Below are 27,872 nucleotides of genomic sequence, written 5' to 3'. Positions count from 1 at the left end.
ACATTTTATACTGCTCACACCAGAAATAGTGGATTTTTCCCAAGCCCAATGGATTTTTCGTTTAGGAAACCATCCAAACATTTTTTTTAAACTCTGGTAAGCTAACTGCCTTTACCACATTCTCTGGCAACCAATTCCAGAGTTTAATTACACATTGAGTGATAAAAATTTTCTCCGATTTGGTTTAAATTTACTACTTTGTAGCTTCATCGCATGCCCCCTAGTCCTAATATTTTTGGAAAGCGTAAATGGACGCTTCACGTCTACCCGCAACTCCATGTATGTTTGAATTCCATTACCATTTTCATCTCCACTCTCCTGTGGGAGGGCATTCCACGTGTCTACCACCCTTTCTGTGAAAAAATACTTCCTGACATTACTCCTGAGTCTGCCCCCCTTCAACCTCAATTCATGTCCTCTAGTTCTACCACCTTCCCGTCTCCGGAAAAGGTTTATTTGCAGATTAATACCTTTCAAATATTTGAATGTCTGTATTGTCGTCCCTGTTTCTCCTTTCCTCTAAGGTATACATGTTGAGGTCGGCAAGTCTCTCGTACGGTTTGCAACGCAAATCCAATACTATTTTTGTAGCTTTTATTTGCACTGCTTCCAGTCTTTTTCATCTTTTGCAAGATACGGCCTCCAAAACTAAACACAATACTTCAAATGGGGCTTTACCAACAGCTTGTAGAGGGGCATCAACACCTCCTTTCTTCTGCTGGTTATACCCCTCTCTATGCAGCCTAGCATCCTTCTGGCCACAGCTGTCGCCTTGTCACATTATTTCTTCACCTTCATATCCTTGGACACCAACACCCCAAGGTCTCTCTCCTTGCTTTTTCTGTGGGTACCTTTTCTGACTAAAATACTGTGTACGTGGTTGAAATTCCCTCCCCCAAGAGCATGCTTTAAAGAACAGTATGCCTATGTTTACTCGGGGAAGGCCAGCAGTTTTCAAATGGTGCCCCCTCCGGGATAAGTGTTTTCCTGTAGAAATAGCTTTATAAATTGTCCTTCCCATTGTGAAGAGTAAGAGGAAAGAGATCAGTATGGTTTTCAAAAGAGCTGGCTGAAAAGGTTAGCATCCAAAAGGTTCTGCTCACTGATCTCTTTTTGAGAGACGAGGTTAAGAACTTAAGGTTCTGGACTATTAGAGATGGACATACATTGTCTGTTTTCAGGAGGAAGCCATTAACAATTGGCTGTTCACTGTGATCTTGATTGTGGGTAAACCAATGGAGAGCCACTAACTAAATGAAGGGAGAGTGGAGTATCTTGAATCTACTACTACTACTATTTAGCATTTCTATAGCGCTACAAGGCGTACGCAGCGTCTAATAGACAAAAAATAAAGTAATCAAATCAATTAATGTGTACAGGAAGGAGGAGAGGAGGGTAGGTGGAGGCGAGTGGTTACAAGTGATTACGAGTCAAAAGCAATGTTAAAGAAGTGGGCTTTCAGTCTAGATTTAATGGTAGGTTACAACTGGTTCTTACTTTGTCATAGGAACCACCCTTGCCAGGCTGCTATTTCAGATATCTACAATGAATATGAATTACTCCATCACTTATAGCCCTTCATTGGATACCAGTAGAATATTGAATTCAATATGAAGTATTAATGCTGGTATTTAAAGTATTGAGTGGTAAAATTTCTCCTGTTATTGTTTCTTTATTACATCTTCAGCTTCCTTTAGGATCATTACGATTATCAATGTCTAATATAGTTGATGTACCTCCATTTTGTTTAGTAGTTTTGGATGAATACAGGAACTCATTTATATAAAAGGTCCACAATTGTGGAATGCTGTCCCTGAGAAAATTTGATAAGACCTGAAGGAGTTTAAATCTATATCAAAGACTTTGTTATTTCAGGAGGCATATAATATCAATGTATGATATCTTCAATGCACGACTGTAACAATGGACCAGTGCTCTTTAGTATTAACCAATTTGATCTGAATTGGCGCTAAAAGAGCTTTTAGAATTGGTATCACCATTGCTATAGGGTAAACCTGATTACATGCTATTAAGTTACTTGCTGAAAGTTGCCAGGAGTAAATAGGAAGCCTTACTAAAGTTGTAAAGTTAAGTTTTGTTTCTGTAGTAGTTTGAGATGGTATGTGTTTCAGAATTCTCTCTAGATGAGGCATTTTAATAACATAGGTAATAACCACCTTTTTAAAATGAGTGTAAATGGAATTGCATCAACCTGAGCTCTGCATTCATTAGTGTAAAGGGAAATGTGGAGGATTCCTAGAGTACTTTTCTGGCAGTGGATGCATGTGTTTAAACTTTTTCATTTCCTTCTCTAGGCCTGCCTGTTGAAGAGACACTCCTAAAGGAGAGAGAGAAGTGTTCTTCATGCTCATGAGTAAACCAGCAAACCTGGCATCAAGAGATAACAGTGATCTGGAGTCGGACTTGCGGCTTCGTAAAGGACACATGCCTAGTGTCTTGACACGAGAGAGAGACAATGACGACCAGTTCAGTGATTTGGGATCCCTGCTAACTGATTTTCTTCCAGCCTCAGACCAGGAAAATGTAAGTTACACCCCCCCCTCCTCCTCACAGGTGAACTGAAGATAAAGACAAAGGACTGCATGGAACAATGTAATAATCTTGTAACAATTGATTTATGAATTCTTTTAGGCTTAGGTTCTTTAGAGACTGCAGTAGTTTTATGTAAGCTGCCCTTATGTACATTTATTTCATATCTGTCATATCTTGCATATTTTGCGTAGGGTTTTTGCTGCTGTATTGATCTTTTGGGATAAGAATTCTGTTGTAACTATTGTGAGGCTGGATGAAAAACAACGATAGATGTGCTCACATCTACCTAAACACTGGGTACCATTAAAAATAAATAAACATCTTCAGACCAGAGAAAACACAAATATCCTGGCCATGTTTTCAGGCAGAACTGAATATTAGTCTCAGTCTTTAATGCAGCTTAAAGTTTACTTTTATTCTTTGAACAATATTTGAGTGCACTAAATAGCCATTACTTATCATTCACCAGACCAGTCCAGATGAATGGATTATGTTCTTCTACAGTAGATGAAAACATAAAACAGATACGTGAGCCCTTCCCTTTGCAGGGCACTGTGCAGGCAGTAGTGTCCGTTTTTCTCTATATCCAGCAGATGGCAGACAGGCATCCTATGTGGTGTTGAACTGATTTTGGGATATACTCCTGGGCCCAGTTGGAGAACTGAGCTCCCAGATGAGCTCTGGAAGGGGGGGAAGGGGGTCTTTATGCCATGTTGGTCTCTGCCTCTAAGCTCCTCCCCCTCTCTTCTTTCTTGACAGGACTTGCCTCATAAGCTGCCCGCCCCCTCCCCTCAAGCTACTGCAGTTAAGAACTGCTTAAAAAAAGATAAGCAAAGGCAGCAGTGCAGGAGAGGTAAGCATAGAGGGCAGTGTTCTAGAATGCCCTCAGGATTTGAGTCAGACCAAGGGAGCCAGGAGTTGTGAATGTTGTAGGGGAGTGGTGGCATAGTGAGCAGGAGGAAGCTCTTAGAGCCTTCTTTGAGAGCTAGTGAAGGAGCTGTAGAGAGCATCAGGAGCAGCATTTAAGGCTTCTGCATAGTAAATGGGCAATTAGAGCCCTGAATCACTCCCAGAGGCCAGCCTTAGTTTGGCAGGGCAGTGAACAATCTGTGTTCACTGGCTCAAGTGAAAAGAGAAGTGTGCTCGGGAGAATGTTTTGTGGTTTCAGTAGAGCCCAAGCAGACTACCATCCTAGTGGACAGGGTCACAGTGCATAGAGGGCCCCTTTGGTTCTGGTGTGGATTAGGAATTGGTTATTGGGCAGAAAACAGAGGGTAGGGTTAAATGGTCATTTCTATCAATGGAGGAGAGTGCTGCAGGGATCTGTACTGGGACCAGTGCTATTTAACATATTTATAAATGATATGGAAATCAGAACAACAAGTGAGGTGAATAAATTTGCAGATGATGCAAAACTATTCAAGGTTGTTAAAACACTTGCGAACTATGAAATATTGCAGGAAGACCTTAGGGAAATTGGAAGACTGGGCGTCCAAATGGCAGATGAAATTTAATGTGGACAAATCAAGGTGAATCCACTAAAAATAAGTTAACACTCGGGTGTGGATATGCTAGGCTATATGTCAAACTCACAGAATAATCCGCTGCCAATAAATGACAGTAATTTAAACTGTATACAAAACAGTATTACACTTAGCAGGAAAAAAGGCCTCAAAGAGCTCAAAGATCATAATAAATCTATCAGACCTAGAACGGATCACAGGGATCCTGCCTTCATCATCTGCCAAAACCTTATGATGTACAATTTTTCTTGCAGGTGTTGTGGGTCTCAAGTTAGGTCTTTCAAGATATATAATAGCTATTATATATCTTGAAAGAGTACATACAATATAATAGTTAACTTGAGACCTACAATACCTGCAGGGAGGCAGGGATGATCACGGTGATGTCATCTGTGTAGGTAAACTGTTTTATCTTAGCTAGTTAAAGGGTAAGACCCAGGGATTGCATTAATAGGTTGAAGAGGAAGGGGGAGAGAGGGGAACCTTGAGGGACCCCACTGGCAGGGCTCTATTTGTTGGAGAATGACCCATCTTTCCTGACCATGTAGTGTCAGTTTGTTAGGAAACCGTGGAACCATGATAGGACCCGATTGTGAATTCCAAAGTGGGTCAGAATTTACATAATCAGTTCAAAGTCTACTAAATCGAAAGCACAGCTTAAGTCAAATTGAATAATGATGGTGCTTTGGCTGGTACAGAGTAGCTCTTTGGCGTAGGTCATCAGGGCAGAGACCGTGGTTTCAGTGCAATAATTTTTTTTGGAACTGGATTGATAAGGGTGCAAGATATCAAATTTATGGAGGTAGTGATTTAGTTGTTTGATCACATAGCCTTCCATGATTTTGATAAATAGTGGAGTGGATGCAATTGGGTGATAGTTGCTTAATTCAAAAGAACTTGCATTTGGGTTGCTACCAGAGAGAGGGAATTTTCCAGAATGTAAGTGGAAGTTTAACCACTGAGTAAGAGCGGCAAGCAGTGTTGGGGAGGTGTGCCTGATTAGATGTGATCTTAGTTTAGAAGTAAGTGGCCAGTTCCGCCACAGATGGGGAAGTGTTATCTTAGCTGCTTAATAGGTGGTTAATATTGGTTAGTTGATCCAGGAGGGAGAATAGATTTTTGGCATCTAGATTTTCAGTTCCAATTATCTTGGTCAGCAGAGACTTTTATTCGTGGATCTTGGTTCACTATGTGCTTTCGTTCTCAGGGGTGGGGTGGTGGCTCTATAGTTGTTTCAGTGTTTTGCAGGAGCGTTTGTTGAGTATAAGTTTCTGGTCGAACCATTTGTCTGAAAGTGCGAAACCTTTAAGAGAGAAACTTCACTGGCTCCCACTCAAGGAACGCATTGAGTTCAAGATCTGCATGACTGTACACAAAATTATCCACGCAGATGCTCCACTATACATGCTAAACCTAGTGGACCTACCTCTCAGAAACGCCAAAAGATCAGCCCATAAATTCCTCAACTTGCACTTCCCCAGCTGTAAATGACATAAATACAAGCAGGCATACGCCACGTCCTTTTCGTATAGGAGCACACAGATATGGAACGCACTACCCACAGCCCTGAAAACCATTGATGATCTAAGTAACTTTCGCATATCCTTGAAGACACATCTCTTCAACAAAGCCTACAAAGAGAACCCTTAACGACACAAAATCACCACACCAACCCTCCCTAATACCAAAATACACCTCCAACACTACCCTATCTACCACCTTCTTCTCTAATTCCTCTTTTAAACTCTGCTTATCACTGATTGTATCCAAGATCCTGCCATGACTATATCATAGCAACACGGTGTAAGCCACATTGAGTCTGCAAATAGGTGGGATAATTTGGGGTAGAAATGCAATAAATAATAATAAATAATAATTTCCTTGGTATTTTAGATTTGCATTTGATCAGGGCTAGGGTATTGATTTTAGCTCCACATATCGAGTTCCAGCTTTCAAAGAAGTTTTCGTCGGTGTGGGAGGTCGAGAGAAGTTGACTGCTTTAGACCAGAATATGGAAAGGTCGACCTTGGCTCTGTAGTGAGAGAGGTGCTGGGGGGGTAGGTCTTTTTTAAAAATCTTTTCTTGCCAAGAAAGAGTGAAATCCAGCAAGGAGTGGTACGACCATGCTATAATTTATTTATTTATTTATTATTACATTTGTACCCCGCGCTTTCCCACTCGACGCAGGTTCAATGCGGCTTACATAGTAATAGGGATTACAGAGTATTGATAGAGAAAATATAAGTTAAGTATAGCCAAATAACAAAAAAAAAGATAGGTAGAGAAGGGCAAGGGTGAAGGGAGTAGGAGAGGTATAAGCAAGGGTGGAGGAGGGGTAGAGGAGGTGGGAGGGGGATGGGATATGGGATAAGCATAGGGAATTTTGGTGGGAGAAGTTGTCTGGTCATTGTCATAGTTTTCTAGATATATGTTGGGTTATAGAGTTCATAGGATTAGTTTGGGTCATTATGATAGGCTTGCTTGAACAGATAGGTTTTTAGTGACTTCCGGAAGGGTAGATAGTCACTGATTGATCGGATAGGTCTGGGGAGGGCATTCCAGAGTTGGCTGCCTAAGAAGGAGAAATTGTATCCATAATAGGTTTTGTATCTGAGTCCTTTGCAATTGGGGTAATGTACATTGAGGTAAGTTCGTGAAGATTCAGATATGTTTCTGGTGGGAAGGTCAACCAGATTAAGCATATAGCCTGGAGATTCTCCGTGGATAATCTTATGGATTAATGTGTGGACCTTGAAGTTCATCGTTCTCTGATAGGAAGCCAATAAAGTTGTTGACCCCTGTTGTGGGTGGGGGTATTAAGCACTCATTGTAGACAGACTTCTTCCAGGGAGTCTAACAACTTCGCTGTGTGGGGTTCTGAGACTGTTTCTAAGTGGAGGTTGAAGTCCCCTAGTATGAAGGTAAAGTCATAATGTACAGGGTACCTAGCTAGGATTTCTTGAAAGTGGTCACCTGCCTTGGGCCACTTTCCAGAGGGGATATAGCAAAAAATACAGCAAAGTGGGTCATCAAGAATTGTCGGTGATTTTGCAGACCAATAGTTTGAATGATGAAGAGTTAATGGTCTCTAATAGATTTATATTGAAGAAGGATTTGTATATTATGATGACACCCTCGCCTTTATGTTCTGTTCTGGGTAGGTGTATGGTTTTATAGCCTGGTGGACATTAGCCGCTGTAGTTGAGGGTCGTCATGGAGGGGAACCAGGTCTTGGTTAGGAATAGGAAACCAAGTTGGTTGTCTTCCAGTAGATCTTTGAGAGTTTCGGTCTTGTTTACGGCAGAGTGGCATTTTATATAGCTACAGGGAATGGGGGTGAAATAGACTGGTCGAGTCTTATGTGCAAGGGATATTGATCAGTTTAGGGTGGTTTGGGGGTTGATCTTGACTTCCAGTGGGGTTTTTTTCCTGTGTCGGGGCTTGGAGGTAATGATTGGTATTTGTAACTGTGGGTGGTCTGCACAGTGAAACAGCTGGTTATTTCTTATAGTGGAGGAGGAAGCGGTTTGAGTGTGGGGATTTGGGGAGGGGTGGAGAGTAGATGGTCTCCGAATGAGCAGTCATGAGTAGTGAGATGATTAGGAGGCACTGAAACTACCGCCTAGGTGTTCAGCTCAGCTTCCTAGGGCAGAGGGGTTGCAGAGCAGCCATTACAGTGGCTGGTACCAATAGGTTGAAAGTTCTATTACTCATCTGGGTGGGTTCCTGCAAGGTTGCCCACTAAGTTGCCTACAAAGGTGCACACTGAGGTGCATGTCACACCCCTTATGCATGCCTTGTCAGCGGCGTGCTCCAGGTCCGGTGCGCTGTTTGAAGCTGCTGCGAGGGAGTTGCTGGGATATGTCAACGTCATGGGTGGGTGGGGCTTCGCACCTCTTTGCTGGAATCCTGAATGGCCCAACAAGAAAGAAAGAAACCTCCGTGGAGGGGTTTCTGGAGCTGGCGCCTCTCTGTGGAAGGAGGAGGCATTTGATGTGGTGGTGTCGCAAGTCCGGCGTACAGTTTGAGACCACTCTGAGGGGGATGCTGTCCTTGAGCTGAACCGTAATTGGGTTATGCAGCAAATTAGTAATCTAAAATACAAAGTAAGTCTAATTTTGTTTCTCCTCAACCATTCAGAATTGGCCTAGTCAAAGTCCTGACTTGAACCCAATATAGATGTTGTGACAAGATCTGAAACAAGCAGTTCATGCATGAAAACCTAGCAGTGTGTCTGAATTAAAGCTCTTTGTAGAGTGGGCTAAGATTCTTCAACAGTGATTTGAAAGACTGATATCAAATTATGGAAAATGTTTGGTTGCGATTGCTCCTAAAGGTGGTACAACCAGTTATTGAGTTTGGGGACACTTTTTTACATAGGTGATATAGGTGTTGCAAAACTTTGTTCTTTAAAACAATAATTTAAAAACTGTTTGTGTTAGACAAAAGGAACCTGAGTAAACACAGTATTATTATTATTATTTATTATTATTTATTACATTTGTATCCCACATTATCCCACCTTTTTGCAGGCTCAATGTGGCTTACAATTCATCGTGGATGCTGAACATAGAAAAGAATAGACATTTGGTTTTAAAACAGGTATTGGTGCATGGTGGAGAGATACATGGTAATGGAAGTAGAAAAGAATAGACATTTGTGTTAGCAGATGATTTGTTTGTATGATGGGGAAATACTTGATAGTGTTAAAGTTATGGGCATTAGGTACATGATAGTGAGAGCAAAAGGCATTAGAGAACGTTCCTGGATCGCTTAAAGAATGTAGAGTTACGCGTGTTGTCCATTGTGATATATTTTGTCGAAGAGATAAGTTTTCAGGAGTTTGCGGAAATTGGTCATTTCGTAGACCGTTTTTAGATTTCGTGGCAGTGTGTTCCAGAGCTGTGTGCTTGTATAAGAGAAGGTTGATGCATGCATTGATTTGTATTTCACGCCTTTACAATGTGCAGGAGGACTTTTTTGCATTTCTGGGTGGTAGTTCTATTAGGTCTGACATGTAGGCTGGGGCGTCGCCATGGATGATTTTATGGACCAAGGTACAGAGTTTGAACGTGATACGTTCTTTGAGTGGGAGCCAGTGTAGTTGGGGTGTTGCGCTATCATATTTTGGTTTGCCGAATATAAGTCTGGCTGCCGTGTTCTGGCATGTCTGGAGTTTTTTGAGTATTTGCTCTTTGCAGCCGGCATAGAGTGAGTTGCAATAGTCCAGATGACTAAGTACCAATGATTGTACCAGGTAGCGGAAGACACTCCTTGGGAAAAATGGTCTGACTCTTTTTAGTTTCCACATTGAATGGAACATCTTTTTAGTGATGTTTTTTTGCGTGGTTCTCAAGTGTTAGATGTCGATCAATGGTAACTCCAAGGATTTTCAGGGTGTCTGAGACTCTGGACTTAAGTTGGGTGTGTTGATGGTGGTGAAATCCTTTTTGTTGTATTGCGAGTTGAGAACTAAGCATTGGGTTTTTTCAGCATTTAGTTTCAGTCGGAATGCATCTGCCCAGGAGTTCATTACATGTAGGCTTTGGTTGATTTCATCGGAAATTTCTCTTAGATCGCGTTTGAAAGGGATAAAGATTGTCACATCATCAGCATATATATATGGATTTAGATTCTGATTCGATGATAGCTTAGCCAAGGGTGTCATCATTAAGTTGAATATGGTCGGTGAGAGGGGGGATCCCTGTGGAACTCCGCATTCAGGTGTCCATGTGGCTGATGTAGTCGAATTTGATGTCACTTGATATGAGCGGGTGGTTAGGAAACCCTTGAACAATTTGAGAACGTTGCCTCCAATTCCGAAGTATTCGAGGATGTGTAGTAAGATTCCATGGTCAACCATATCGAAAGCGCTTGACATTTCAAATTGTAGCAGTAGAATATTGTTGCCATTTGCTATCAGTTGTTTGAGTTTGGTCAAAAGCGTGACTAGTACGGTTTCCGTGCTGTGATTAGAGCGGAATCCTGACTGGGAATCGTGTAGTATCGAGAACTTGTTTAGGTACTCTGTGAGTTGTTTGGTCACCATGCCTTCTGTTAATTTGGTGAATAGAGGGATGGATGCTACTGGTCTGTAGTTCGTTAGTTCATTAATATTTTTCTTTGTATCTTTGGGTATGGGAGTGAGTAGGATATTTCCCTTCTCCTTTGGGAAGTGTCCATTTTGTAGCATGAAATTCACATGGTTTGTTAGGTCCCTTATAAATTGTTGGGGGGCCGACTTCATGAGGTTGTTTGGGCATATATCTAATTTACAGCACGATTTGGCGAATCTTTTAAGTGTCTGTGAGATGAGATCTTCTGGTAGTATAGTGGATTTGGTCCAGATCCTGTCTGCTGGGTAGATTCCTGGTTCTGGGTCTAGGCATTCTAGGAGTGTAGTATATTCGATTGGGCTGGCTGGTATCTTGAGTTGTAGTTTTATGATTTTCTCGTTGAAGTATTTCGCCAGGTCGTCGGCTCCTGGGGTATCTTTGTTGTTGGTGGTGACTGGGGTTGTGTCTAATAGTTTGTTCACGATTTGGAAGAGTTTGTGTGTGTCTTCGTAATTTGGTCCGATTTCAGTTTTGAAGTATTGTCTTTTGGTTTGTCTTATGACATATTTGTATTTCCTTCGGAGTAGTTTCCAAGCGTTGAGGGTGGGATCATCTTTTTTTTTTTTTTTTGTTCCACGTGCGTTCTAGTTTCCTAACTTGTGTTTTGAGTTTTTTCAGTTCTTCGTTGAACCATGGTGTTGTGTTTTTCCTGTGCGAGATTCTGGTTTGGATTGGGGCGATGTTGTCTAGTATCAGTTTACATCTGTTGTCCCAATTAGAGAGGAATTGGATTGTGTCTGCTTTTGTTGTCCATTCGTCATTGTAAATCTGTTCCCAAAATTTAGCTGGGTCTATTTTCCCTCTTGTGGTGTATGTTTTTCGTATTTGTTTGTTTGGTAGGTTTTTCCTTCTCCATTTGAGGGTGATGTTTGCTGTGTAATGGTCTGACCATAGTACGGGTGTCCAATTGGTATTAGTTAATATAAAGTTAAGGTTGTGGTCGAATTTGTGTTATGATGTCTAATGTGTGTCCTTTTTCGTGTGTCGGTTGGGTCTTTAGTACTTGTAGGTCCCAGAGCTGTAAGAATTCTTTGCAGTCTTGGGAACTTGTTATGGTATGATCTTCCAGGTGTAGGTTGATATCTCCAATTATGATGAGGTTTGAGGAGGAGATGCAGGTGTTCGAGATAAAGTCCATGAGGTGTGTTTGACTGTCTCGCCAGTTTCCTGGGGGTCTATTACATTTTGTTTATAGATTAAAAAACCATTCTGTATGACATATATGTGCAACAATAAGGTAAATCGGGCAAAGAGGTGGATTTTTTCACATCACCGTATAGTCGAGGTTTTGGAAATAGATTATCAACTTGGTTATGCTTCTATCTTAAAAACCATCGACACCAATAAGCATGACTTTTGCAGAGAGTACCAAATCAGAAGTCTCTAACATAGCTATTAAATTAATTTCTAGTTCACCTCATGGGGAAGATGTTCCTCTTACTGATACGTTGATAGTTTCCTCATCAAGATTCCCTGCAGGCAGATCATATGCCTTGACAATGCAAGGTAACATTGCTGGTAGAAATTTTTGTTTTAATTTCTTTCTCATATTTTAACATGTCTTGTGGCATAAACCCTGAGTCCTTAGGGGAAATGAAGATTCAGTCATCTGGATGGATTTTCTAAATGTTCCCATCCGTATTGTATTAGACTTTATCCTTAACCAAAAATTCAGTTTTTAGATACCCTCCACATACTTTTCCAAAAGTCCCAATTTACCAACAATTCCTGGGTATTGACCTCAACGCTTTGCTTCTTCCCCTTAACCTATAGTGAAAGAGCCTTAAGATCAGTTGCACAAGCTATAATAGTTGTTTTATGGCACAAACTACAAGGATTCAAAAGTCACACCTGGTCATTTCACTAGGGGAGTAGTGGGTAAACTATGTCCCTCTGTTGCAAGAACACCTTCATTCAATCTTGGGACTCCTTTACAACCCACAGCCGTTTCTTTTCCACTCTCCACTCTTTTTCCAGTCGGTGAGACACAAGGCTTTGCAGTGCTTGGATTAATTTGGATGACATCATCTGGCTGTTCTTCAGGTGCAGGAAGAGCTGACCTCATCTCTGGGGAACGGTGTGGGTAAGGTCTGAGAAGAAACCTTGGCTCCTAATGAACTCAGCTTTCCCTTGGTGGAGACCAAAACAGGAGCAGGATCCTCACCAGATACTGTCTACCACACTGCAAACTCATCCATTCTGCATTGAGGCAGTAGCCAAAGGAACCACCCATGGAGGTAGATGCCATTGAAATGAAAGAGGAAGACACACATTTCAGGAGAAAGTTGAAAGGGAAATGAAGAGTTGGTGCAAATATTCAAAGAGAGCAGGGGGTCATGCTGCTATCTTGGTTCTGCATTCCTTTGTATTTTTTTTTTTTTAACTCTTATTTCTTTTCTTCAAAACAGAATATGTCTTCCCAAATATGTCATGAGGACCCCACAGCCAGTTGAGTTTTCAGGATATCCACTAGGAATATTCATGAGGTATATGTGGCATATTTTGGGTCTCCCAATGTATATAGATTTCATTTTCTCTGTTCGTTCATTTGATTTATAGCAGTCCATTTCTCAGACTCTCTTAGCAGCTTACAAAAATAACACAAAAACATCTGTAAGTAACAAACCAACACAGTCAAAATAAACTTTGCTTTTTAGCACAGTGTTTGCCTAAGCTATGTCTTGCACCGCTTTCAAAAAGTTTAAGTAAGTGTCAAATATATTTGCTGTGCATGTCCAAAAACCTGACTGGCTGTGGTATCCCCAGGATAGGTTTGGGGGAAACTGACATAGAATATGGGATAACTCAATACGGTTTACATCACTATCCACATGATTTTAAGAAAATCCATGTTGTCAGACCGAGGTCCATCAAGTGCATCATCCTATCTGACAATGGCCAGACCAGGTCATGAGTAACTGGTAGATCCCATAAAAGTAGGTCAAATTTCTTGTAGCTCATTTGTTGGGATAAATGATAGCGTTCCCAAGTTTGTGGACCCTTTTTCAGGAACTTTTGCCAAACTTTTTTTTTTCTCTCTTGAAGCCTGCTTATTTTAGTTACCTTGACCACATTCTCTATCAAGAAAAGACAAGGGGGGGGGCAATCCTCAATGAGGAATGCCATCTAATGTTCCACGTAAATAATCATAAATGAAAAGGGAACAAAAGGTATCAGCGCTGCGGGAGAGCTGCTGCTTGTTTCCTGGACTGACTCCTGGAGGCTCCCTTGCACGTCCGTACGTGATGTGACTGATTGCAGCTGTGATTGGCGGTCACAGAAACTGGGTGGGCCTTAGCTGAGTTTGGGTGGGCTCAGGCCCACCCGTAGCTACGCCCCTGTGTGATAGCTGTGTGCTATGGGAGACCTAATAGCCTGGCCACTGATAAAAATCTGATGCCGCTGTTCCCCCTTTTCCCCTCTTTTTACTTCAATTACGTTTTATTTTTTTCCAATTTCATGATACCTTTTGGCCACATGCTCTGGCAACAGATTCTACAGCTTCATGATATCAGTGATCAGACATGTATAATTGATAGTCCTAGGGTCTTCTCTTATTTTAGTGTTTGAAAGGTTAAACAACTGTTCATTCTGCTTCACTCATCTACTATAATAAAACGCAGCCTCAACGTTCTGAGGACACTGACGTCACTGAAGTCACTCACACACCGGTTCGTGGTTTCATGGTGGTGAAGCCACCACAACATCTTCATGCCCCGCCCTCGCGTCACACGTGATGACGTCGAGGGCGGAACACGAAAACAAATTTACGCACGTGTTTCCCTACTCCTCCCCTTCCAACAAATCCCAGCCGCCGCTGACGTGCACATGAACCCCGCCCCTTTCGCTACATAGCCCCGCCCACGGTACCACACGCTTAACCTCACCAACCTCCCTCCCTCCCTGTCACCTCCCCTCCCCTTACGCGTGTCTTCCTGGTGGTCTAGAGGTACCTGTTCCGTCGGCCCAGGAAAGAAAGAGCCCCCTCTTTCCTCCCGTAGCGGTGGCTTCCTTGCTGCATGGTGTGGGAGTCCAGCTCTCGGCGTTTCAAAATGGCCGCCGAGAATTCAAGCTGCCTCGCGAGACTTCCAAAATGCATTGGGTTTATGGAGCATAGGAGCACAGGGAACTATTCTATTTTTGGGCCAGTCCGTTATTGCTACTTAATGTGTTCTTCTGTATTTTAGAAAATAAGCTCCAGTAGTAATTTTTCTTCAAAAGTAACTCCCTTCTTTGGTCTGAGTCCTGGTTCTACTGCTGCTTTTCAGACCCACTGGAAATGATGGAGAGGTAACATTCACAGTGATGTGAGGATGAAGTCCTGGCAATTTTATTGTAGTACCTACTATGTGGTTCAAAGTATAGTTGGGTTGTGGGGAATCTCCCTTGCAAAGACTGGGCTAATAAATACAGACCCGAGGGGAGGGGGCCTGGGGAACCTTTAGATATCCGCAAATGAAAGTCCATGACACTACAAGCATCTTTCACCCCTCAGAAATCAGAAATGGCAGTGCACAGTTCATGGCTGAGTGGGAAGTTCGAGGAATAGAGGACCTTCCTTTTTTTTTTTCCTTTTTTATATTGCTGCTTGACAACCTATCTTACCTGTTCACAGGCTGATTTATGATGGTTATCCAGTCCCTTCTTGTTTGTACCTTGTTCCTTATTCACAGCAGTCTTAACTGCTGTTGCCAAAGGGTACATGGCTACACGAATACATGTTGCATTTAACTTTACAGTGTTGTGTGATTTGAAATTTGTATTGGAAAAATTAATGGCTCTTAGTTACAAAGGAGATGATGAGGGAACCAAGGGTATGAATTATCCTTCAAAAGCTAATGATGAAGGCTGCTAAAGCTATACTCTGCTTACTAAAAGCATTTGGAAAAATGTCTTTGACTACAAAATGCAAAAAAATGGACAAAATCCACTGAACATATCCACGGTGTGACCAATAAAATAGAAATCAGCGGAAACCACAAACCTTATACTAAACAATTTTAGTTTATGGGAGAAAAGACCTCATCTGGCCAGCGCAGTAGCTGTAATGTCAATGAGCTTATAAATCTCTGCACAAACAGGCCCCTTTATAATCATAGGTCAAAAACTGCCATTTTTTTTCTTTTCCATTATCAATTTTAAGCACTTTCCCAACTATATAACTTCTTTTCTGTTCATTAATAATATGCAGTACTGCTCAAAGTCCCATTGAACCACATGTTGATATGTTGGCTGCACAGTGAGTTCTGAATGTTCACACACAGTGTTGAATGGTATACATATCCCCTGAAGAAGCCATTGGTGAAATGGAAATCCCCTTTGGGATTGAATATTTAAGGTAAGTGCTGCTGCTGCTGTTTTTATGATATAAGTATTGTGTAGCAAGCTGTGTTTGCATTCAAAGATAAGTGCTGCAAACTCTGTGATTCAATGGGACTTTGATTAGTACTGCATATTACTAATGAACAAAAAAAGTTATATAGTTGGAAAAGTGTTTAAAATTGATAAAGGAAAAGGAAAAAAAAATCCTTTTGTACAAATGACATTAATTTATAATGGGAATTTTTGATCTATGATTATAAAGGGGCCTGTTTGTTCAGAGATTTATAATCTCATTGGCATTACAATGTCTGCATTGGCCAGATGAGATCTTTTCTCCCATAAATTGCTGAATAGTACAAGGCTTGTGGTTTCCACTGATTTTCTATTTTTGTTCACTACAAAGAAACCTTACTTTCCAGGACTTTGTAGCCGCTGTGCCTTTTCACCCAGTCTTGTGCTTGGAATAAACTGTAACTGTATTGCATCTCTCTAGCATTCACCCCTTGTTCTGCATCCTCAGCAAAAATGTAAGCCTTGGGCGAACATCCTATCCTTTTGTACAAATGTGCTTGTTTGACAATTTTTCTTGCAAAAAAAAAAAACAGTCATAAGCTTCAGCCAAATCTGGGTTATTTCAAAACTATAAAAGAAAACCACAAAGTCCATTTACTAAGACTTATTTAATATGAAGATAGATTTGATGTAGACTTAAAGGGATACTTGAACAAAATAAAGCGCCACTGTCCAGAAATCAAAACAGCCTATATAGTTGTTAATAGGTAAAAATAGGAAGGAAAAAGCCTCAAAGAGCTCCAAGTCATCCAGCTTTATAGAGCTAAACTGATCAAATCATGATCTACTCTTCATCATTGGCAAAAAACCTTCCTTATGATTTAAGCATGTGTTCATTATCAGTAGCAAGCCAATCCAAAACATTTCTCAAAAAGGCACACTTAACTTGGAAAGCGTCCCAGCCAATTTCTCAGTTCCCTAGGAATTAAAGAGATATCTAGGACTGCAAAATACTGGGTGCTTACAGTTCAGAAAAATAAATAAGTAAATAAACAGTACTTGGCCGTTTGATGTATGGAGCTGACTTTTTACCATATGGAAGGTCCCCACACTTTCAGGCAACATTTAATAGCTGCTTGGGGGGGGGGGGGGGGGGGGGGGGTTCAGGGCTGTGACAGGTTGATCAGAATCAAGGCATGTTAGGTTCTGAAGGCACCCATGCTACATTGCTGCTGGCCCAGGATGGCCACTGCCATTCCTCAACTCATTGTCTAAGGATGAGGAAAAGTATGAGAATAAAATGCCTGGGCAGTATGACTGAAGGTTCATGGCAGCAGATTTCAGCCTGGCTCACTTTATATTTAACAATTTTTATTGAGAATGAAATTACAAAAGAAAAATATTTCAGAGATACATTCAACATTGATGACATATTTTCACTACTTCAGCTTGTGCAACACATATCATCCAAAACCCATCCTCATTTTAAACCCCTTTATCCCCAATATCCCCCCCACTCCCTGACCCTCCCTTTACCTCTATGTATGTAACTTGAGCATTACAACAGTTGGTAACCGCGTTCATAGTTTATTAAGAATTAAACTCCTTCCCTGCTGTGTTAATTTAGCTAGATAGGGACCCCAGAGCTTGAGAAAACGGGCCTTACGTTTATATGAACCTCTGGCCTCTTGCGCTTCCCATGTTATTACTTGATATATTTGATTGCGCCAATGCCAGAGCTCTGGTGTGTCCTTTGAATCCCATTTTTGCAGTATACAATGTCTAGCAATCAGACATAGCTTGCGGCACACAACGCTTCTTCGGCTTTATGCCCCCTGAATGAGTCAGGGCAATCAAGCATCACCTGCATAGGTGTCCCTTGTACTGGACACGACATCAAAAGGGAGAGGTATGCCACCACCCATCTCCAAAAACATCGTATAACTGGACATCCCCAAAACCCATGATACAAAGAATTGTCAGCTGATTTGCACTTCAAACAAGTGGGTGTGTCGATTCTCCCTGCTCGGAATAACTGCACCTGTGAAAAGTATGCTCTATTGACAACTCTATATGCACATTCTCGGTATCCTGCCCCACTAATTAGTTGAGGGATGTTCTTAAGGTGAGCTGCTATGTCCCAAAAAGTAAGATCACTCCCTATATCTAATTCCCACCGTCGCCGAAGCTGGGCCAGCTCCTTTCCAGGTACAAAAGACCAAATTTTCTTCTGTAAATTGGAAATGGAAGGAGCCTCTTCTGAGGTCTCTGCAAATAAATTCTGAATTTTCTCTCCTAGATTGAATTTGAGTGCCTCTTTGTCTAGAGAGTGAACATAGTGCTTCAGCTGGCAGTAGGCAAAATTATCACCCCAGCTCCGCAAATAAATTCTGAATTTTCTCTCCTAGATTGAATTTGAGTGCCTCTTTGTCTAGAGAGTGAACATAGTGCTTCAGCTGGCAGTAGGCAAAATTATCACCCCAGCAAATGGATTCACGAGGGATCAATTGATCTAAAGGTCTATGTTCACCTTCCTGATCTATCACTGCCCCTAAATTACTGAGGCCCAGATCCTCCCATCGTTCAAACACTTTGTTCTCCTGTCCTGGACCAAACATTGGGTTCCCCTTAATCGTTAAAAGTTCCGACACCTGTGCGTCACCTCCCATGTGTTTACCCAAGAATCTCCACGCATCTCGTACTGGACCCAGAAGGATTGATCTACCCATCCACCGTGGCAAGTATGAATTATTTCCGTGCAATAATGAAATCAATTGATAAGGTTTAAACAGCACCTTTTCTATCTCCAAAGGAGTATGATAATCAGAGGAACAGATCCAATCGCGCACTTGTCTCAAATTACAGGCAATATTGTAATATTTAATGTTGGGTAAACCCATTCCCCCTTGCCTCCATCCCCCCAATAGCAATGACATATGAATTTTTGCTTTCTTATTTGCCCAACAAAACCTCATCACTAAAAGATACAACATTCTTATGTCTTTCTGTAGTAACCGTAGAGGTGAGGTTTGCATGACATATAGCCATCTGGGGAGAATTAGCATGCGGATTAAGCACAGTCGGCCTGACAGTGGCAATGTTAAAGCTCTCCAAGCATCCAATTGCTGTTTTGTTTTATCTAACAACCATTGGACATTTGTTTTATATATTGCTTTTGTCCGTAGTACTAAAAAAATGCCCAAATAACGGAATTGTCCCTGCCAGGATCTTCGGGTTTCTGCTGTGATAGCCATCGCTTCCGACTTGTCATAATTTAATTTGAACCCAGAGTATGCCCCAAATTCTGAAAAAACTTCTAAAAGATCACCTAGAGACTCCCGGGGATTTGTAAGCATCACCAACAAGTCATCGGCGAAGGCCGCCACTTTAAATTCCTGTTCCATATCATCATGCTGATCAATCCATAGACTGGTGGGTTGTGTCCATCTACCAGCAGGTGGAGATAGAGAGCAATCCTTTTGCCTCCCTATATGTGGTCATGTGCTGCCGGAAACTCCCCAGTATGTTCTCTATCTCAGCAGGTGGTGGTCACACACAGCAGCAGCTCTGGCTAGGTCTCCAAGCCAAATTTTTAGGTTTTGTTGAGTACCTGGGGTTGAGGGCTCTTCTTGAGCAAGTGCAAACCTGGTGGTGCCAGGTCCCTCCTTTTCTCCCCCCTCCCGCTGGCTCCGTTGGGAAAAAAAAATTTTTTGGACGTCCTTAAGGGCGTTTATTTCAACGTTTATTGCAGCTACTCACTGGGACACCAGTTCGTTACAGCTCGGAGCGAGAAGCAGGTAATTTTTACCTTTTTGTAGTGGGCAGGGGGTTCCCCGATCGGTCTCCACGTGGCCTATGGCGTCGCTCCCCGGACCGCATGTGAGCTTCTAGCGGGGATGCGGGGGTCTTTAATCACTGCGGTGACTAAGAAAACGGCGTTGCCGGTGGAAGGTGGCACGGCCCTAAAGGACGCCCAAGACAGAAGATTGGAGGCGGCCTTAAGGTCATCCTTCGAGGCGGCTGCTTTAAGTTTGCAGGCCTCAGTTTGCGGCTCCTATGTGGCCAGGGCGTGCCTGACGATTGTGCAGCGGGCTTCCCCCTCGGATCCTTCCGTGAGGGCTGATTGGCCGGCCCTGGAATCGGGCTTGGCTTATTTGGCAGACTTGCTGTATGATGTCTTGAGAGCCTCGGCTAAGGGTATGGCTCAGACAGTCTCTGCGCGGCGGTGGCTTTGGCTGAAGCATTGGTCTGCTGACCACGCCTCTAAGTCCCGCCTGGCTAAGTTGCCTTTTAAAGGCAAGCTGCTCTTTGGGGTCGAGCTGGACAAAATTGTGACCGATCTCAGCACGTCTAAGGGCAAGAGGTTACCAGAGGTCAGGGCTCGGGCCAGTGCTCACCCCAGTAACTCCAGAGGACGGTTTCAGGAAGCCCGTCGGTACCACCCGGGCAAGTCGGGCTCCTCTGCCCCCTCTTCCTTCAAGAGGAACTTCTCCCCCAAGCAGCATTCCTTTCGCAGAGACCGCCGTCCCGGAGGTGCTTCCTCCGGTCCTCCCCCAGGGTCTCGTACCCAATGACGGGGCCCTGGTCCATGGCCCAGTGCAGATTGGAGGACGCCTGTCCTCGTTTCTGGGCGAGTGGACCAGGGTAACTTCAGACGCTTGGGTGCTGGAAGTCATCAGAGACGGCTACAAGTTAGAGTTCTGCCGACCCTTAAGAGACGGGTTTGTACTCTCTCCCTGCAAGTCTCCGGTCAAAGCTGTGGCAGTGCAGCAGACTTTGGACAATCAGATCCGCCTGGGTGCGGTCGTTCCGGTGCCAGAAAATCAGCTTGGCAAGGGACGTTACTCCATTTACTTTGTGGTACCAAAGAAAGGAGGTTCTGTACGGCCTATCCTCGACCTCAAAGGGGTCAATCGGGCCTTGAAAGTTCAGCACTTTCGCATGGAGACTCTCCGCTCTGTTATAGCGGCAGTGAAGGCAGGGGAGTTCCTGGCATCCTTGGACATCAAGGAAGCGTACTTGCATATTCCCATCTGGCCTCCTCATCAACGCTTTCTGCGTTTTGCAGTCCTGGGCCGACACTTCCAGTTCAGAGCCCTCCCGTTCGGGTTGGCTACTGCTCCACGGACCTTCTCCAAAGTAATGGTGGTCATCGCGGCCTTCCTGCGAAAGGAAGGAGTACAAGTCCATCCTTATCTGGACGACTGGTTGATCCGAGCCCCCTCTTATGCAGAGTGCGGCAAAGCTGTGGACCGGGTGATTGCTCTTTTGAGCTCCCTGGGGTGGATCATCAACTGGGAGAAAAGCCAGCTGCGCCCGACTCAGTCCCTGGAGTATCTGGGAGTTCGTTTCGACACCCAAGTGGGCAGAGTGTTCCTGCCAGACAATCGGATTGTCAAGCTTCAGGCTCAGGTGGACCAGTTCCTAGTAGCCTCTCCTCTTCGGGCTTGGGACTATGTGCAGCTGTTGGGCTCTATGACGGCCACGATGGAAGTAGTGCCCTGGGCCAGGGCTCATATGAGACTACTACAACACTCTCTGCTGCAGCGCTGGACTCCAGTGTCGGAGGATTATGCTGTGCGCCTTCCCTTGGACCCAGCAGTGCGCAAGGCGCTGAGCTGGTGGCTGAAGACAGACAAGTTGTCTGCAGGGATGCCTCTTGTGACCCTGGAATGGATTGTCGTCACGACGGACGCCTCTTTGACGGGCTGGGGAGCCCACTGCTTGGGAAGGACAGCGCAGGGGCTCTGGTCTCCTGCAGAGGCAAAGTGGTCTATCAACCTCCTGGAACTCAGAGCCATTCGGTTGGCGCTTTTGGAGTTCCTCCCGGTACTGGCATTGAAGCCAGTATGGGTCCTGTCGGACAGTGCCACGGCTGTGGCCTATGTCAACCGCCAGGGAGGTACCAAGAGCGCCCCTCTAGCCAAGGAGGCCATGAATCTATGCCAGTGGGCGGAAGCGAACCTGGAACAGCTGTCAGTGGCCCACATTGCTGGAGTCATGAATGTCAAGGCGGACTTTCTCAGTCGCCATACCTTGGATCCCGGAGAGTGGCAGATATCGGCTCAGGCGTTCTTGGACATCACGAAGCGCTGGGGCCAGCCGAGCCTAGATCTGATGGCGTCATCGGCCAATTACCAAGTGCCGCGCTTTTTCAGCAGAGGACGGGACCCTCGATCTCTGGGAGTAGATGCTCTTCTCCAACAGTGGCCGACACAGGAGCTTCTCTATGTGTTCCCGCCCTGGCCCATGTTGGGCAGGGTACTAGACCGAGTGGCAAAGCATCCGGGCCGGATAATCCTGGTGGGTCCGGACTGGCCCAGACGTCCCTGGTATGCGGACTTGATCAGGCTGTCAGTGGACGACCCTCTGTGGCTGCCAGTGGAGCAGGGCCTGTTGCATCAGGGTCCCGTGGTGATGGAGGATCCCTCCCCCTTTGGTCTTACGGCCTGGCTATTGAGCGGCAGCGTCTGAGGAAGAAGGGCTTCTCAGACAAGGTCATCGCCACTATGCTGAGAGCGAGGAAGCGCTCTACTTCTACTGCTTACGCCAGGGTTTGGCGTACCTTTGCAGCGTGGTGTGAAGCAGGCTCACTTTCTCCCTTCACTGCTCCAATTTCTTCAGTGTTGGCGTTCCTGCAAGAAGGTCTGGAGAAAGGCCTGTCGCTCAGTTCCCTTAAAGTCCAGGTAGCGGCTCTGGCTTGCTTCAGGGGCCGCCTGAAGGGTGCTTCTCTGGCTTCGCAGCCAGATGTGGTGCGTTTTCTCAAGGGAGTTAATCACCTGCGCCCTCCTCTGCACTCAGTGGTGCCTGCGTGGAATCTCAACCTGGTGCTTAGAGCCTTGCAGAAGCCGCCTTTTGAACCCTTGTCGAAGGCATCTCTGAAAGACCTGACGTTGAAAGCAGTCTTTTTGGTGGCTATCACTTCAGCCAGAAGAGTTTCCGAGCTCCAGGCACTATCATGTCGAGAGCCTTTTCTGCAGTTCACTGAGGCAGGAGTGTCTATTCGCACAGTGCCTTCCTTCCTGCCCAAGATTGTTTCTCGCTTCCATGTGAATCAGCAGCTCTGTCTCCCATCCTTTCGTAGGGAGGACTACCCAGAGGAGTACTCTGCTCTCAAATATCTGGATGTGAGACGAGTCATCATCGGATACTTGGAAGTGACCAATGATTTCCGGAAGTCGGATCATCTGTTTGTCCTGTTTGCAGGCCCTCTTAAGGGTCTGCAGGCTGCTAAGCCTACAGTGGCAAGATGGGTCAAGGAAGCCATCGCAGCAGCTTATGTGGCCGCGGGGAAGGTGCCACCTATCCGGCTGAAGGCTCACTCCACTAGAGCTCAGGCGGCCTCGATGGCAGAGACCGGGTCCATCTCCTTGGAAGAGATTTGCAAGGCGGCAACTTGGGCATCGGCCCATACCTTCTCCAAGCATTACCGCTTGACGGTGGCTGCTCGGGCGGAGGCCCGGTTTGGAGCTTCAGTGTTGCGGTCAGGGATTTCAATGTCCCGCCCTGGGTGAGTACTGCTTCGGTACATCCCACCAGTCTATGGATTGATCAGCATGATGATATGGAAGGTAAAATTATGTATCATACCTGATAATTTTCTTTCCATTAATCATAGCTGATCAATCCATAGCCCCTCCCAGATATCTGTACTGTTTATATTCTGGTTGCATTTCAGGTTCAAGTTTAGTCTTCAGTTCCTGTTCAGGAGGACTTCGTGTTCAAGTTTTTTCAATTGGATTCTTCAAGAGTTGAGACGAGTTTGTGTTACAGTGAGCTGCTACATTCCTCTCCTCTCCATTTTACGGGGCTGGATTGAGACCTAAATTCTGCCGGCGCTCCCTCCCGCTTCGTGTGGCTGTAGGGCAGCTTTGTACCCCTCCCGCTTTGGCGGTGTTAGGGTCAGTCAGCTCCTCCCGCGGTTGCGGTTGCAGGATAAGCCAGATCCCCCCGCATCGGCGGGGTGGTGTCCCTCCCCCGCTCCGCGGGGATGAGCTGGACGGATTCCCCTCCCCCACTTGTGTGGGGATGAGCTGGGTTAATTCCCCTCCCCCATTTCGGCGGTGGTGAGCTGGGCAGAGTGTCCCTTTGTGGGTGTAATTCTCTAAGTGCTGAGTCCTGCGGATGGAGCTTTGATATCGACATACTGAGGAGTTTCCGGCAGCACATGACCACATATAGGGAGGCAAAAGGATTGCTCTCTATCTCCACCTGCTGGTAGATGGACACAACCCACCAGTCTATGAATTGATCAGCTATGATTAATGGAAAGAAAATTATCAGGTATGATACATAATTTTACCTTCTCCAAACCTCACCCCTCTAATTGTAGAGCACATGTTTATATCTCGGATCAAAGGGTCCGTATATAATGCAAAAAGGAGGGGCGAGAGCGGGCAACCCTGCCGAGTCCCCCGTTTAATATCAAATGATGGTGAATACATTCCATTCACCCACAGCCTGGCTCGAGGTGACTCATACAGGGCCGTCACCGCCCTCACAAACCACCCCTGGAACCCATATTTATTCAAAGCAGAGAACAAAAAAGGCCATTCCACCCGGTCAAACGCCTTCTCGGCGTCGAAACTAATCATGATAGACGGTTCGCGAGTAGCCTCCAGACGTTCCAAGGATGTTAAGATGCACCTAATGTTCCGAGCTACTGACCTCCCCTGAACAAACCGTACCTGCGCTGTGTGAATAATACCTGGGAGAACTCGTCTCAACCTATTCGCAAGTATTTTTGCAAATAATTTTACTTCTTGGTTGAGAAGCGAGATGGGCCTATAAGACGATACCAATGTGTGATCTCTTTTTGGTTTGGGCAATACTATTATCTGGGCCAAATTAAGATGTTCTGGCAATTGTCCATGTTCCACCCAAGCATTAAAAGCCTTAGCTACTGTTGGCACTATGTGATCCCCCAGTAATTTATAAAACTCTGCTCTAAGGCCGTCTGGACCCGGGGCTTTACCCAGTTTACTACTTCCTATTGCCCAGCACACTTCATCATCGCTTATAGGAGCATTCAAGAACTTACGTTCTCTTGGTTGGATGTTAGGGATTGAGATATTTCCCAAGTAGAGTTCACCACTAAGGCCACTCTCTTCTCCCGAGCCATATAGTTGCTGAAAGAATCTCTGGAAAACATCTCCTATCTCCTTATCTGTGTGAAGTAATTTTCCCCCTTCATCTCTAACCGTTAAGATATGTCTAGAAGTGCTCTTGGCAGCAATTAACCTTGCCAACATCCTGCCTCCTTTATTTCCATGTTTGTATAGATGAAATTTATAATAAGCTTGTGATTTAACTGCCCTATCATGTAACAAGGATTCAAAGATGTCTGAACGGCAATCATGTCTTGTCTGACCTTGTGGGAAGGCCTTCTCCCCAATTGCTTCCGGAGACCCAGCAACTGTTTCTCTAAGTGTAAAATTTCCCTGTCCCTGGCTTTTTTATTGTGGCTAACATAGCTTATAATGTCCCCGCGGAGTACAGCCTTTGCAGCTTCCCAGAATAATGTTGCGTTGTCAGTCGTCCCTTTATTATTAAGTGAGTATTCCCCCCACTTTTTTGCAAGAAATTCCCTAAAATTCCCATCTTTGTATAAATAGCTAGGGAAGGACCAGCCTCTCTCCGCCCCCTCCCTTCTCCCCAGATTCCACGTCATCCAGACTGCTGCATGGTCTGAGATCACGCAGGAGCCAATTTCTGCCCCTCCAATGTCCGAAAACATCTCACGCGAGATCAACAAATAATCGATCCTGGAGTGGGTGCCGTGCGCTCTGGATTGGTGTGTATATTCCTTGTCTAAGGGGTGCAAGACCCTCCACACGTCTATAAGATCAAGTAGTGAGCAAAAGTCCGGCAAGCCCCTCCCCTTCTTTGGCCCATGTCCCTGCGGTGGAAGCCTGGCTCACTTTAAACCAGAGAGGAAAAGAACAAGAAGATGCTACTGGATCAAAAAACAAAATGAAACCAAACAAAAAAGAGCAAGTAAACAAAAGATGCCAAGTAAAATAGCACCAACAAGTGTGGGAAAATGTGGCTTCTTAAAAATTGGTCTGTGCCTACATTTTCTTAATCCATTTCTCCTGTTTCTTGCACTTTTGCTAGTGATTCAAGAGTGTCTCAGATGTGAGCAGCTGGAGATTCAGAGGCAGCAGTCTGCAAGCTCTTTCCAAGGAAGGCAAGGAGGGAAAGCAAACCAGAATACTTCTAACGCCCTAGGGGTGAGGTCAGTTGGGAGCAGGAGTTTTACAGGGAGCGGAAGAAAACACTTGCTCTATTCGTCTTTGGTGAAGGAAGGATCTTGTCTGTCAAAATGAGTGGTTTTAATTACCCTGATGTTGACTGGGTAAATGTAACATCAGGTCATGCTAGGGAGGTAAAATTCCTTGATAAGGCTTCTTTATGGAGCAGCTGGTTCAGGAACCAACAAGAGGGGAAACAGTTCTAGTGGAGCACATGATCTGGTGCAAGAGGTAATGTTGCTGGGGCTCCATAACATAAGATTTGATATAATCTCTGGAGTATGTACACACAGGAAATCAAATACATTAGCATTTAACTTTCTGAAAGGAGACTGTGATAAAATGAGGAGAATGGTAACAACAACAATAAAAAACTTACATCAGGCAAGGATGCCATTCAAAAAATAATCTTGGAAGCCCAGGCCAGATGTATTCCATGTATTAAAAAAGGAGGCCAAATGACAGCTGGCATGGTTAAAAAGTGAGGTGAAGAAAACAAGAGCTAAAAGACCATTTCTGCAGAAAATGGAAGAAGGATCCGACTGAAAATAAATAGGAAACAGCATAAGGAATAAGAACATAAGTATTGCTATAGTGGGACAGATGGAAGGTACGTCAAGCCCAGCATCCTGTTTCCAAAGGTGGCCAATCCAGCAAGTACACGCTTGTGAAGAGCTGGTATGATTGAATACAGGACACAAGCATAGAGGCCTGAAACAGCTTCCGTCTAAGAGTCCAAGATTCTAGCTTCCCTGCCTTGGGGCGCTAAAGCATAGTCTCTAGAACTCTTGATCCTTTTGAGTGTGGATTCAACCACTAGGGAATGAGGCAGTTGAGGCTTATCAGACCCAGGTACTCTGAATCCGGTACATGGTGTCAAGATCTCATGCAGCGGGACAGTCACAGCCTCTCTAGGAGGAGACTGGGAGTCCACTGAGCATCTTGACCCTGGGCTCGTCCTCCACCTCCAAAGGAAACAGAATGGCAGCCACCATTTCCTTGACAAATGAGAGAAAGGAAAGGCTCTCTGGAGGAGACTTTCTCCTTTCCTGTGGAGGGGAGTGGTCAGAAGGGATACCATAAAGACTCCTCCTCTGAGAAGTACCATGGATCCTCCTCAGACTCCCATGAGCGCTCCTCATCAGTCAAAAACTCCGCATGGGAGAGCTGAGACCATGCCTGCCTTGACTTGGAGGAGCCATGTCCTTAAGAGGGGGGTGTCTGTCGTCTCCCTCCTCGATTCCAGTGAAGCTTCCTCCACAGACGTCAAGGGAGTGCTGACTGGGGTGGCGGTCGACACCTGAGCCAGAGGCCGCACCACAGGCTGAGGGCCAAGAGGGGCTGCAACAAGAGGCATGGCAGGAGAAAGCACCCCCGATGCCGATACAGTCTGTTGTATGATGCCAGCCAGCAGCTCAGGGAGCAAGGCCTGGATGTGTTCATCGAGGGCCAACACCATGAAAGGCTGGGGTATCTGCTCATAGAGCTGCTTGGGTCGCGATGAGAGGCTGGCTGCAGGGAGACTGGCACATCAGCACCTCCTGTATGAAGGAGGAGCAGTCCTCCCAGCCTGACTCTTCTTGGGTGCCGAATCCCTTGACGTCCTGTAGCTCCCGGCACCATAAGTTGAGAGGAATCTATGCCGATGCTTCTTGGCCTTTGCCTGAAGCTGGTCTTCGAGGCTTCTTGGTGCAGATGAGGACAACATCAGGTCTTCATAAGTACATAAGTACATAAGTAGTGCCATACTGGGAAAGACCAAAGGTCCATCTAGCCCAGCATCCTGTCACCGACAGTGGCCAATCCAGGTCAATGGCACCTGGCACACTCCCCAAACGTAAAAACATTCCAGACAAGTTATACCTAAAAATGCGGAATTTTTCCAAGTCCATTTAATAGCGGTCTATGGACTTGTCCTTTAGGAATCTATCTAACCCCTTTTTAAACTCCGTCAAGCTAACCGCCCGTACCATGTTCTCCGGCAACGAATTCCAGAGTCTAATTACACGTTGGGTGAAGAAAAATTTTCTCCGATTCGTTTTAAATTTACCACACTGTAGCTTCAACTCATGCCCTCTAGTCCTAGTATTTTT

The 27,872-nt window shown here is 44.7% G+C and overlaps 1 protein-coding gene across 3 annotated transcripts in view; it reads left to right on the top strand.

Annotated features, from left to right (window-relative positions):
- Window positions 1–27,872, top strand: part of ADIPOR2 (adiponectin receptor 2) — a 165,660-nt gene that overhangs the window by 60,701 nt on the left and 77,087 nt on the right. For all 3 annotated transcript variants that reach the window (XM_030214080.1, XM_030214082.1, XM_030214081.1), the window contains exon 2: window positions 2,316–2,544. In XM_030214080.1, coding sequence (XP_030069940.1) covers window positions 2,365–2,544 — 180 coding nt within the window. In that variant the 5' untranslated portion in view covers window positions 2,316–2,364. The remainder of the gene's footprint in view (window positions 1–2,315; window positions 2,545–27,872) is intronic.

Source organism: Microcaecilia unicolor, chromosome 9 (genome assembly GCF_901765095.1).
Source record: "Microcaecilia unicolor chromosome 9, aMicUni1.1, whole genome shotgun sequence".
NCBI lineage: Eukaryota > Metazoa > Chordata > Amphibia > Gymnophiona > Siphonopidae > Microcaecilia > Microcaecilia unicolor.
The sequence above is the reverse complement of the archived record's forward strand: the minus strand, read 5'-3'. Positions and strand labels throughout refer to the sequence as shown.